We start from the raw sequence: 13,167 nt of genomic DNA on the forward strand, positions 1-13,167 counted from the left end.
ACTCTGTTATTACAAAACAAGCATTTAGGTGACGTGACGCTGAAATCTAATACCAAGTTCAATAACAGTTTAAAGAAATCTCCGGAAAATATTGTAGTTGAGCAGAAATGGCAACAGAGACTGAAGATAGAAATAAGAAATACGGGTGTCATCATTACAAGAGAAGATGTAGATTAATTGTGAGTTGAAGCAAAGTCTTTCTATGTGACTATGAACGAGGAATTAGTTTAAGTTTGGTTTACCGTTGCTCGTAATAAAAATGCATTCGTAAAAATCCTATCGAAATGCAAACTTTAACATGTCAATGATTTTCATCAATGTATAGTGGCACATCTATGTAAAGTTGTTATTGTTGATTAAGTAAGTACGATATCTTGTTCCCTGCCGTGTGTTAATTTGAGATACCAGTTAGTTGCCAATCTCTTGTGTATTTATGTCTCTCAGACGTCATGTACATGTACATGTACATATACATTTTACCTCACTTAATATTATCTGTCTGCTGCAATAAAATGAATATAAGTTACTTTTTAGTTTGATGATTTTTCTTTAACTAAGGGGTAGTATACACTTCATGAACCACAAAGCAGTTAGTTGCCAAACATAAACCATCCCAAAGTTGTTAAAATGCTAGCATGTAAGTCTTTAACTTAGTCAAAAATTAGACTGTAGACTAAATGATGTCAAAGTACCTGTACCTGTACCTGTATATACATGTATGTAACACATACAATATAATGGGAATTTTTTTCCATAGGCATTTTTGTAGAGGGAAAAGTGCAAGTTAAATTTTGCACTGAGTTTAAATTTCACATTTTAACAAAAAGTAGGTGAGAATTTCCCAGAATATAATGTATATATCCTAACTTGGATTAAAGAATTACTGAAATAAAAAAGTATCTTCACATTGATGTTCAATAAACCACAGTACAGAAAGAGACATGCCATGACTGAACTCTGAAATACTGTTGTACCACTTTAAAAGTGGTACCAAAGAACTTTTTTCAGTAGGAAATTTTTTGTTATTTTCTTTTGTATTTAGCCCTACCCCTTTCAATGCTGAAAAAAATATGAAAATATCTTGAAAGATAGGAGTGGTACACCACTATGTCGGTGATCAGTCAAGGTATGTCTTTTTTTCTGTACTATATGATATGCTTAAAAATAAGTGTCATTTTTTTTAGCGCTGCAAGGAGTATTTGAATAAATGGGTAATGTGGTCTTTTGTTTAATTGGTTGGTCAAAGAAATAAATATTAACAACATGGTTTATTTACATATCATAAATCTGCCCAATTTTATGTTTAATTATAAAAATTCATTTATATATTGCTATAATTCCATATGCATGATGTCATATTTTTTAATATATTTTGATGATCTGCACCCAAGCTGACAGATCAAATACTGGCAATTCTTCCATGTGTCAAATTGACTTCTTTTTAGGGTGTCCTAGTGTATTGCTAAATAAACAATATAACATGTACATGTACCTGTAATTGGCCTATTTAAGTATACTTTATTTAGTCAGAGACCTGAGAGGGATAGGAGACATTAAATGTACATTTAAACACAGATTTTTCCCTAACAAGTTCAAATACTCCAATTTTTTTGGAAAATTTTTGCTGTGTCTAATTGTAGCGATTTTGTTGCAAACACGAACATAGGAAAAATAAAACATGTGAAAGGAAAAAAAAAACCATGTTGTGCAAAGAGAAACAGCCATTCAGAGTCCTTATTACAAGTCAAATTTAATTAGTAAAGGGTTCATTATTTTTGTGATTACAGTGTTCAGAAATTTATTTTCATTCTTTACTTCTGTATATGCAGGGCCATTGTAAGAAGTTTAACAAAACCTTTATCTGCAGTTAATTTAACATGTTGCATTTTGAGCAGTTATACAGATTATAAAAACAACCATTTTTTCCCATTTTCACTTCCAAATGCAAATCTGCTAAGTCAATGGAGTACTCATATTTTGCAAATTTATGCGTACACTGTAACTGTATCCATTTGTAGGGGCATTTTCTTTAAATCAATCAGCAAAGAATGTTTGATATGTATTTTCTAATTCTTTGGGGTGAATCTGCTGTGCTTTGGCATTTCTCACAATTCTATACTCTAGTTTATATGACAGTTATATAAAAAGGTTCTTTTGCAATTATTATAAACTGTTTTGAACAGGCACCATGCTGTAGTAAGCAGTATCCATGTCGTATCTGTCATGATGAAGCTGAAAACCATGAACTTGACAGGTTTAAAGTGTCAACAGTTGCCTGCTCTGAGTGTGGTCAAATACAGCAGGTAATAACTGTATATGACGTGAATTAATGTCATTGTTTGATGGTGTCCAATTTAATAAAGTACATGTAGCTCCGATTTTTTTTTTTTTTTTGTTGACCTTGATGATTTTTTCCCCTCCTTTTTATTAGTAGCAAATCCTTAAAAGTGGGTTTTGTTTTGACTAAAAACTTGCCTGACAAAGTATATATTACATGTTATTGAATAAAATACTTGTAATGACTGAAATTCCTTCTTTCACAGAAACAAGAAAAGTGCACAAAATGTGGTGTAAAATTTGGTAACTATTTTTGTTCTGTGTGTTCACTGTTTGATGATGCGGACAAGAAACAGTTTCACTGTGAAGATTGTGGATTGTGTAGGTATGTATATAATTGTTGTGTGTAACATACATTGACTATCTCAACACAACTATAACTTCATTTTTATGTTTTTATGAAACTTTGGGAAACTTTCATTATGGGAGACAGCCTTAATATAGCAATACTGGTAATTTAAAGAAAATCGCTGATATTCACCTTGAATGCATTTTTTTTATTAAACTTAAGCTTGTTAAGTAACTTCATGGACAACCTTTTTTGAAACCCAAAGTTTTCAGTATGTATTGTATAAGGTTGTTTGCTCTATAAATAATACAAGTATTCATAAATATTAAGCCAAATGTTGGCTAACTACTGCCAGACATGTATCTGGAACAGATCACCAGTAAAATATGTTTGCTTTAGAATGAGAAATAAACCTATTAGAAGCATTTATACATGTTCATTGAGTATTGTTTACTTTTGTATTATTTTTTAGGGTTGGTGGGAGAGAAAACTTCTTTCACTGTGAAAAATGTGATATGTGCTTGGGAGTTGACTTAAAGAACCAGCATAAGGTGTGTTTGTTTGTATTTATTTTACAAATTATCTAGATCAGGATCAAATGTACTGGTATATGATACTTTTTAAAATCCCTACTTTTTAGCTCACCTGGCCAAAGGCCAAGTGAGCTTATGCCATCACTTGGCGTCCGTCGTCATCGTCGTGGACAAATTTTAAAAAATCTTCTCCTCTGAAACTACTGGACTGACAGGTTTTAAACTTGGCATGATTGTTCCTTAGGGTGTTCTGCACAGAATGACTGTTGGGATTTTTGATCCATGAAAAAACATGGTCGCTGTTATTAAAAATAGAACATAGGGGTCAGATTGCAGTTTTTTGCAAATAACTCAAAAACCATTGCCTTTAGCAAATTTCTGGTATGGGTAATATTGTTCAGCATCATGATAGGACCTATGCCGAAATTTTCAAAACCATTCATTGACTAAGTAGGAGTTACGGCCCCTGAAACAGTCTTTTTTTTGCATTTTTGGCATGTGCAACTTTGAAAATCTTATTCTCAAAATCCATTGCACAGAATTCAATGAAAGTTGGCATTTATTTCCTTAGGGTATCCTACACAAAATGACTGTTGGGATTGTTGATTCATGAAAAAACATGGCCGCCATTACTAAAAATAGAACATAGGGGTCTGATGGCATTTTTTTGCAAATAACTCAAAACCGTTGCCTTAAGCAAATTTCTGGTATGGGTAATATTGTTCAGCATCATGATAGGACCTATGCCGAAATTTTCAAAACCATTCATTGACTAAGCAGGAGTTACAACCCCTGAAACAGTTTTTTTGTTGTTTTTTTTCACATGTACAACTTCGAAAATCTTCTTCTCTAAAACCATTTAAGATCATTGAATGAAAATAAGCATAATAGTTCTTTAGTGTATTGTGCTCAAAATGAGTGTTGTGATTTTTAATCCGTGATCTGTGGCTGCCTATACTAAAAATGGAACTTAGGGGTCATAAGACAGGTTTTTGAAAATAATTCAAAAATTGTTGCATTTAGCAAATTCTGGTTCAGGTCATGAAAATGCTATGAAAAGCATTTCTTGCATTTGACAATTTAGTTGGTTTTAACTTAGCCAGTCTCATTCCTCAAGTTTTTCCAATAAGCAAATGGTTAACTAGGTGAGCGATTCAGGCTCTCTTGAGCCTCTAGTTTTACTTCTATGATAAGTTTCAGTGATTAAGTAACAGAATGATGTTGAGTCTAGTTAATATTCTAAAGGGGGAATTCAAGCTGCCTGCATAAATTATAACTAGATAAACTATGAGCAATGCCTACTAACTTGGTACCACCACTAACCTATTTAATAACATGTACCTTCTGACCTCTATATTGATTTTGATCAAAATTTTAAATAGGAGGTGCACAATGGGAACACACAATAAAGATTCTGTAAAAGTTTAATTAAATTCCATTCAATGGTATAGGTGGATTAACAGATAAGAGATGGGTCCCCATGCCCCAATATTTGCAAATGACAAAGTCCATGTTTTGCTATGTGTCATTGTGACACCCCTAATTAATTTGGATCAAAACCTAAAATAGGATGTGCACAATGGGAACATGTAATAAAGATTCTGTGAAAGTTCCATTTAATTCCATTCAGTGGTGTAGGAGTAGTAATGGATATGAGATTGATTCTTCTTTGTCTCAATATTTACAAATGAAAAAGTCTATGTTTTGCTATGTGAAACCCCCAAATTGATTCGAACCAAAATCTGAAAAAAATGGATGTGCACAATGGGAACATGTAATAAAGATTCTGTGGAAGTTTCATTAAATTCCATTCCGTGATATAGGAGGAGTAACAGAAAAGAGATGGGTCCCCCCCCCCCTGTGTAACGAAAGGAAGGAATTACGGACAGATGGAAGTTGGACACCCTCATCACAATATACCCCACTGTGCAATTGGGGTATAAAAATGAACCATTAGTTCAGTAGATTTATTAAATTTTCCATCTGACTACAGCCTTTTCAAAAGTTACTATGAACTTTTGATGTTTCTTTTACAAAAAGACAACTTTTCATGTCCAACTTAGCTTTTGGTTGAGAAAATTTGATCCCTTACTTTCATTGTTGTTTTAAGTACCAGTCCATATGAAATTCAGACACTGCCAATAGTTAAGTTATTCATGGTGTAGAAAAACCCACCAAACAAACAATGCTTTTTCGGTCTATTTATGCTATACTTTCACATAACGGTAATTATTTCTGCATTCAGATCTGCACTTTATAGGAAATTATACATTTATCTACCACTAGAATCAACCAAATTAAAACAAATCAAGAACGATAACTCCTTCATAGTGCCAGTTTCATGTACAATCTATATGATTTTTATCTCAAAAGTACAACAACCAATTGAAAAACAAAGTCTGGTTATGTGATCAGTAACTGTTTCTGAACAATAAAAAACTGAATTTGGTGGGTTTTTGAATCCATGAATTACCTTCTGTCTGATTTTTATAGATATTGCTACTTAATAAGAACAGTCAGTACTTAACTTTAAAGTGAGATAATTTTGTATAAGATGTGGCCCACTGCTCTTAAATTTATATATATATCAGTTATTTAATTCACCATCTTTGATGAAGAATTATGGTCATACATTAACTTAAGAATGGTTAGAAAAAGATGAGGATATGCTTTACCTGTAGTTTGATTCATTCAGTAATTCAGTAAATCTAGTCCTACAATATTGGTTGCCATGGTAACTGTAAAGCAGAGAAGTAGTAAATTTCATATAATTGCTTTTTTTGTGTGTTCTTCAGTATAAAACCATAATCAATAGGGTACATTGTGTGCATCACACCATCTGTATTTGTGAGTGTTAAAAGAGATGTAAACATGATATTGAAGATGTTCAGAAGAAAGTCCATTTTTTGGTGCTAATATGGTCATGGTCAAGAGATGAATTATAGAAAAATAGCAAAAATTAGTACACTTCGAAAATTAATACTTTTACAGTAATAAAGAGGGACTTGAGCAAGTCTATGCTTACCTAACTTTTTTGGAATCCTTTATTATATCAGGAATGTATGAAGAAAAACTTCATTGATTTAAACAAAGGAGATTAAAACTGGGTTGATGATTCCTTTTTTATGTTTCAGTGTATTGAGAAGTCCTCTCACTCCAATTGTGCTGTGTGCCTTGAAAATCTGCACTCATCAAGAATACCTGCTCATATACCCAGCTGTGGACATCTTATTCACAGGTAAGTTCATTAAGATTGTACCAATATTTGCAATACATTGTATTTTTTTATCTAAAGATATTGTACAGTTTCCATTAGTTTTGTGCATAGATAGAAATCTAATACATGTTCTTGGTCACCCTAATACTCCCTCTAGAAGTTTGGTTTAGTATTACATGTATTTTTCCTTTTTGCATTGGTAATTTGCTAAAATTACATTGTAACATTCTCTCGCATTTTGTTCCCTGCTTTTTAATATGTAGTGATTCCATTTAATTTCAATTTCACATATCATGTTATTATAAAATATATAGTAATATATGACTTTAACTTTTGTTTGAAGTGTGCTTTATCTTAGTAATAAGTGAAAATGTTTTGTTTGTCTGATGTATTGTATGTTTACTGTCATTTTCAGGGCATGTTTTAAAAGGATGCTGGAAACTAGGTATGTGAAATGTAATTTTCTTATATGTGTTTAAGAAATAGTGCAGCAGGTTTAGTTTCTTCATCTTGTTTAACTAAATTTGTCAATAACATGTCATGTAGAAGCTCTGGGAAATATTTTCATCTCAACAAAGTAAAATCTTTCCTATAAGGCTTAATGTAATTTCAGTTATTTATATTTCTATAATTTTTTTGTATGCCTTAGAACTATTTAAATAAATAATCAGGCACACTCGTACACAACTAAGCCATGTGACATTCATTTAAAGATGTCAATTGACTCTCACAAAACATTCTTTCTGTCTATACATATTAAAATTACTTGACGTGACCTAGCTTTAGTTTGAAGCCTGACAGCATCGATTTTTAAATGATCACAAAATATTTGCAGTCTTGTGTTGGTATGGTGCTGTCATCAACATTGTTGCGTCATTGTAGCCCGTAGACACTGAGGTTTTGTTTGATGACTTTAGTATAAGTTGGTTGAACTTTATAAAATATTATCAAAAGAAAGGTTGGTATTAAATTTGGGGGTTATAACCCAACCGTTTTCTAATGAGGGTCTATGAAGGGGCTTAAAACAAACATTTCATAGAATTTGACTATTAAACTCTAGTAAAAATATAGGAATGCCGAAGATATTGTTTCGAAGTGTTCTATACCACAATGGTCAGATTTTTATTGATTTTGGGGGTAAAGACTAGAATTTTTCAGAAATTAGGGGCCAAAAAAGGAGGCCAGAAACATGCATTTTTCTGATGTCAAGAAAATAACTTTATTATATTTTGTCCAATTTTGAAAATTTTTTTATGAAAATCGCTGCATGAATTTTTTTCCTGCACTCCAAAGGGACCAAAAAATTGATATTTTGATTTTTGATCTGAAAGTTCTTAATTGAATTTCAAATTTTGTGCAATATAGTGCCCAAATAAGTTGAAGTGTCCTTAATGAATTGTAAGTACCTATGCTTAAGTGTGTCAAAAACTAATATTGTGTCCACACTTGCCTCAACTGTTCAGGGTTTGACCACTGTGGTTGTATCATGCTGCACTATATGAAGCACTTTATTTTTATTTACATCAACTGTTCAAATAGCTGTTCCAATAATTTTATTTAAATATTTAAAATTAGAATTGCATTAGGCCTAATGAAAATTCCTTAGGTCTGTGCTGAGATAAAATTCTGGAAATATTTCTCAGAGTTCCTTTGCACTACAGAAAATCAAATGCAGTTAAAAATTTAAATCATTTTGAAAAATGATTTTGTAAGATTTTTTTTAATGATTAATTTAACTCAAACAGACTACAAGAGAAAATTTGTAGTATCTGCTACTTTTGATGAAACTTTATACAGGTAAACACTTTAAGAAAGACACCTATTGAATTTGAGGTCAGTATTTCAAAGGTCAAGGTCACATATCTAATGACATAGAATTTGGTTTCCTGAGCATCAATTCGCCTTGACTTCATGGAATCATTGACCAAATGAAGCATTATACAGGTTAAGTATTTACAAATAAGGTAGATTTTTTGGGTCACCAGGGCAAATGTCTAAGTCACACGTATATAATTGACTGGTTTTGGAGATGAATTTTGGTTTTTAAAACATTCCAAGTTAGTGGTCAACCAACATTTTGATTGGACTTATTTTTTCACTTGTGCTAGTGTCAAAACTTACATGCTAAGTTGGGAACACTGCTCTTGTTTGAATGATGCCCAACAAAAAAGGTATTTAACTTTGTCTAAATACTTCATCAGATCAAAGCCATCTTATTGGTGATTATCAGTACAATGTATTATCAATTTGTCTTCCCCATTTATTTTTTAACGGTCTTTTTGCAGTAATTATGCCTGTCCAACCTGTGGTCAGTCAATGGTTAATATGAATGAAGTTTGGCAAAATTTGGATGAGGAAATTGCCCATTGCCCAATGCCTGAAGAGTACAAAGACTATCATGTACAGATTTTATGTAAAGATTGTCATAAGGTAAGGTTAAAATATCATTCTCTAGCTACTTTGAATGTTGGAAAATTCATACTTTGTTTAAACATACATGTGCTCAAATATACATGTACCAGTATAGTTGCACTGCATTTTTTTAATACATTTTGTGTATTTTTTTACTTTGTTTGTGTTCATAGTTAAATGAGCATAAATACACTTGTATAATTTTTGTATAATTTTTAGCAACAGATTAAATGCATATAGTTGTTTAACCACTATATGGTGATCAAAATTATGGTAGTATTCTACAGTAATTTCATATTTTCCAAATCTTCTACAATTTTCATGGGAGAAACAGATTCTTTATCAGATAAATATTGATTTATAAGATTTATCCATTCTGTGGAGTAACAGATTATATTTTACCACTTTGAGTGAAGAAATAACCACACCAGTCATCAGAGAACCTTTTTTTAATTGTGTATGTAACCAAAAAAAATACATGGGGACAATGATCCTATTTCACTTGATTCTATCTTTCTGGAGGATGATCAATTTTATGTTTATTTCAGTTGGTACTGATAAGCTTTAATTCTCTCAAATGTATCATTTCCAGGAGAGTAATATAATATTCCATGTACTTGGTTTGAAATGTCAATTATGTGGTTCATACAACACATGTCGTGCAGCAGAGCCTGATAGTGGAGCTGGTGGTGATTCTGACGAAAATAATACTCCAGAAGTGGTGACACCTGAGGAGCAGGATAAAAATAGTTCTAACAATAATGAATGAGCGTTAACATGCAAGGGATTTTATTATTATTTTAAAGTTTAATTTAATCTCAGATTTTTTTTATTTTATCATTAAGCAAAGACCCCTTCCTTGATTCTATATTAATATCTGTGGTTTTGCCAAAATGTATACTTTACATGCTGCTTCCAAACACACACTTATATTTGTATATTGTATGGGACTTTGGCAGCACCGAAGCATTTATCTACATGTACATATCAAACATTATTCTAATCTTATAAGAAATTCATTTAACTATTATGAGAAGTGAAATTAAATTAAATGAATACAATACCTTTATGACCTTTTTTATGGGATATTTAACATTCATTTCTCAAATTTTTAGAGTTAAAGATTGTTTTAATGAATGAACTGCCCTTTTTAATGGATTGAAAGTGGCATGTATTGAATTTAATTACTAGTAGTAAATTCTCATTTTACTTGATGAATGTATATGTCAGAAATAGTGAATACGAACATCAAAAGTGAGAAGCTATTACGCTTGTTTAAGAAGATTTTGTGACATTTTAGAGTTAACAAGTTATTTGTTTAATTTATCTATCTTATAATTGCCAGTTTGTTTACTTGTTTTATTATTACAGTGAAACCTGTCTAAACTGAACACTTGATAATCCAAAAAACCTGTCTAAACTGAACACTTGATAATCCAAAAAACCTGTCTAAACTGAACACATGATAATCCAAAATACATGTCTAAACTGAACACTTGATAATCAAAAACCCTTTCTAAATTTAAAACTTGATAATCCAAAAAACTGTCTAAACTGAACACTTGATAATTAAAACAATGTTCATTAATGACAGGTTTTTCTCTTTTAAGTTACTTGTTATATTGGGCCAAAATTCTTGCCACAGAGCATTGTGAGCAGTGCTTTTTTACCCTGCCTTTTAAAGTAGTGAGGTATAATGTGGTACCCCCTGAAAAATTTGTTCGACCATATGTCCTTCTGTTTGCCCCTGAATGGTTTACAGATGATACCTTTAGAAGATTTTAATGGATCTTTTTCAAATCTTCTTTGAAACTTCTCATTGGATCATTATCAAATTTGGTCAGTACACCTTTAAGTATTATGCTGATTCAATAAAAACATGGCTACCACTGCTGGTAAATTGTCAATTCCAACATACATCTGTAAAACTATACAGGATACTGAAAAAAGTAATGTTAATTTCTTTCTTCAGGTTGAAAAGACACAAAAGTCCATTTGGTGGAAACTGAATGAGTTTTTGCTCTTATATGGCATAAATGATGGTTTTGCAGATTTTAGTTTATAATAGAGAGAAAAAGACTTATCTGAATGAAATGAGCTTTATGTTACTGCTTACAACAGTCTTGATCAGGTTAATGTTGTATGTCAACTCCTTGCTTGATTGAATGACCTTGAAATGCCAAAAATAACAATTTTGGAGTTCTTAGCTTTATTCTTGAAAACCATAATACATGTAAATGAAAAGGTACATTCAGTTGATGAGAAGATCCTCATAATACATAATATAATTCGTTTTTCCCTTGAAAGGCCAGACAAGACAATTTTTCAGTCTTATATTTTGGAAATAATTACAGAGAGACAATAATGTTCGATTGATCAAATTATTGTTACGATTGTTTTCCTCGAAAGACCAAAAACAAGAATGTATTCTGAAAACAATAAGATTTACAATGATAAATTAGTCCTTACAATAATCCACACAGAAGTGTAAATGTTACAGTTATACAACAACTTCCTACATGAGTTATTGCCCTTTAAGGTACTGCTTCTGAACAGGTGAGCACATGAGGCTTGTCAGAGTTTCAAGTTCCATATGCCTGTTTATTTTTTTATAATTTTTCTCCCATAACAAATTTTAATATATCGATATTTGTCTGGCAAAGCTTAACTCAGATCTGTGGTCAGGTTTACAGATAGTTGTAGTATAAAAAATGATGGGACAATCTGATTTAACAATATGAATTGAAGATTTTGATGGTCAAACTTCCATAGATTCTAGTGACAACTTTTTGTGAAATTGACTGACATTTTATGGGCATTTAAAAACTGCCAGTGTTAAGGTTATTGTATTTTTGTTTTGATAATTATTTACTTGTATTATATGATTGTATTACATTTTAAATTAATTTCAGAAATAAATTGATGGCATATAGGAGTTAAATTGATATGTATATGTATTATGTAATATATAATGAGATAACTCCTTTGATCAGATAGAATGGTGACCATCTGAAAAGCATAATTATCATCCATTTAATTTGTTTCCACATAGATTACATTTGCAAAACATTTTCGAATTCAGAGTTCCTTGTACCTGTTAAAGGGGGTAATATAATGGGTATACAGTTGTTCAATTGCCATTCATTATAGGATAACTTATGAGTATGTAGTGAAATATCCCGCATTTTATTAAATGTCTGTTTTGAAGCTAGAGAAGTATCGGTTTTAAAGCTAGAAAAATATCCCTAGTTTGGTTAAATGCCTGTTTTGATGCTTGAGAAAGATCCCTAATTTGGTTGAGTGTCTGTTTTGAAGCTAGAGAAATATCCCTTAATTGGTTTAATATCTGTTTGGAAGCTGGAGAAATATTCCTAATTTGGTTGAATATCTGTTTTGAATCTAGAGAAAAAACCCTAATTTGATTGAATGTCTGTATTGAAATAAGAGAAATATTCCTAGTTTGGTTGAATGTCTGTTTTGAAGCTAGAGAAATATCCCTAATTTTGTTGAATGTCTGTTTTTAGGCAAGAGAAATAACCCTAATTTGGGTGAGTGTCTGTTCTGAAGCTTGAGAAATAACCCTAATTTGGTCGAGTGTCCGTTTTGAAGCTGGAGAAATATTGCTGGGTTATTGATGTTATATACACAAAATTTTAAGGTTTTGTGTAAATTTGCAAATTGACTAAAATATTTGAGCAATTTTCTTAATTTTTTTTGTCAAATTAGTGTTAACTTCAAGTTCTCTTACCTTTTCTGGTATTTCCCTGCAGTGTATAAAATCATTGTTTATATCATATTTTAAGTACAATGACTATTTTTCCTAACTTTGTGAAATATGTTTTAAAGAAGCTCCTTTTTTTCATCAAAATCATATAATTAAAGGTGTTTTGGCACATTGTTGGTAGTGGTGCTAAGCATGTAGTAAATTGAGAAGAGTTAATTCTTTTCTTGTGGTAAGAAATTTTGCTTCAGACTGAAATTTTTATTAGTGCCATTTTTAGCTCACCTGGCCATCGGCCATGTGAGCTATTGCCATCACTTGGCGTCCATCGTCTCCGTCGTCGTCGTCCGTTGTTTTTAACAATTTTTCTAAACTCTTCTCCTCCGACTCGACTTGACCAATTGGAACCTAACTTGGTATGAATGTTTCTTGGGGTATTCTGCATAGAATTTTTGTTTTGATCTGTTAACCCATGTTGGAGTTATTGCCCTTTTTCTACGTTTTTTGCTATTTGAATGTTATTTCTTTCATAAATCTCGTCCTCTTATAGGTCTGTATCATGATGCTGCACAATATTATCCAATGCCAGAAATTTGCTAAAGGCAACGGTTTTTGAGATTTTTGCAAAAAAACTGCCTTTTGACCCCTATGTTCTATT

At 31.6% G+C, this 13,167-nt stretch overlaps 1 protein-coding gene across 2 annotated transcripts; it reads left to right on the forward strand.

Moving 5' to 3' along the window:
* The first annotated feature begins 46 nt into the window (after positions 1 to 46).
* On the forward strand, positions 47 to 11,729 carry LOC148629348 (RING finger and CHY zinc finger domain-containing protein 1-like). Of its 2 annotated transcripts, XM_088548724.1 has the most exons (9): positions 47 to 179; positions 2,184 to 2,303; positions 2,544 to 2,662; positions 3,099 to 3,177; positions 6,294 to 6,397; positions 6,792 to 6,821; positions 8,662 to 8,806; positions 9,381 to 9,567; positions 10,761 to 11,729. In XM_088548724.1, the coding sequence occupies exons 1-8, from the start codon at positions 108 to 110 to the stop codon at positions 9,555 to 9,557; spliced, it is 846 nt and encodes a 281-aa protein (XP_088404850.1). In that variant the 5' UTR covers positions 47 to 107; the 3' UTR covers positions 9,558 to 9,567; positions 10,761 to 11,729. The 2 variants fall into 2 exon arrangements, with proteins under 2 accessions (XP_088404850.1, XP_088404842.1); XM_088548716.1 differs by having other exon boundaries at positions 9,381 to 11,729.
* The last annotated feature ends 1,438 nt before the right edge of the window (positions 11,730 to 13,167 follow it).

Source organism: Perna viridis, chromosome 1, assembly GCF_037379345.1.
Source record: "Perna viridis isolate PV_CMFRI_1.1 ecotype Kerala chromosome 1, ASM3737934v1, whole genome shotgun sequence".
In the NCBI taxonomy this organism is placed as follows: Eukaryota; Metazoa; Mollusca; class Bivalvia; order Mytilida; family Mytilidae; genus Perna; species Perna viridis.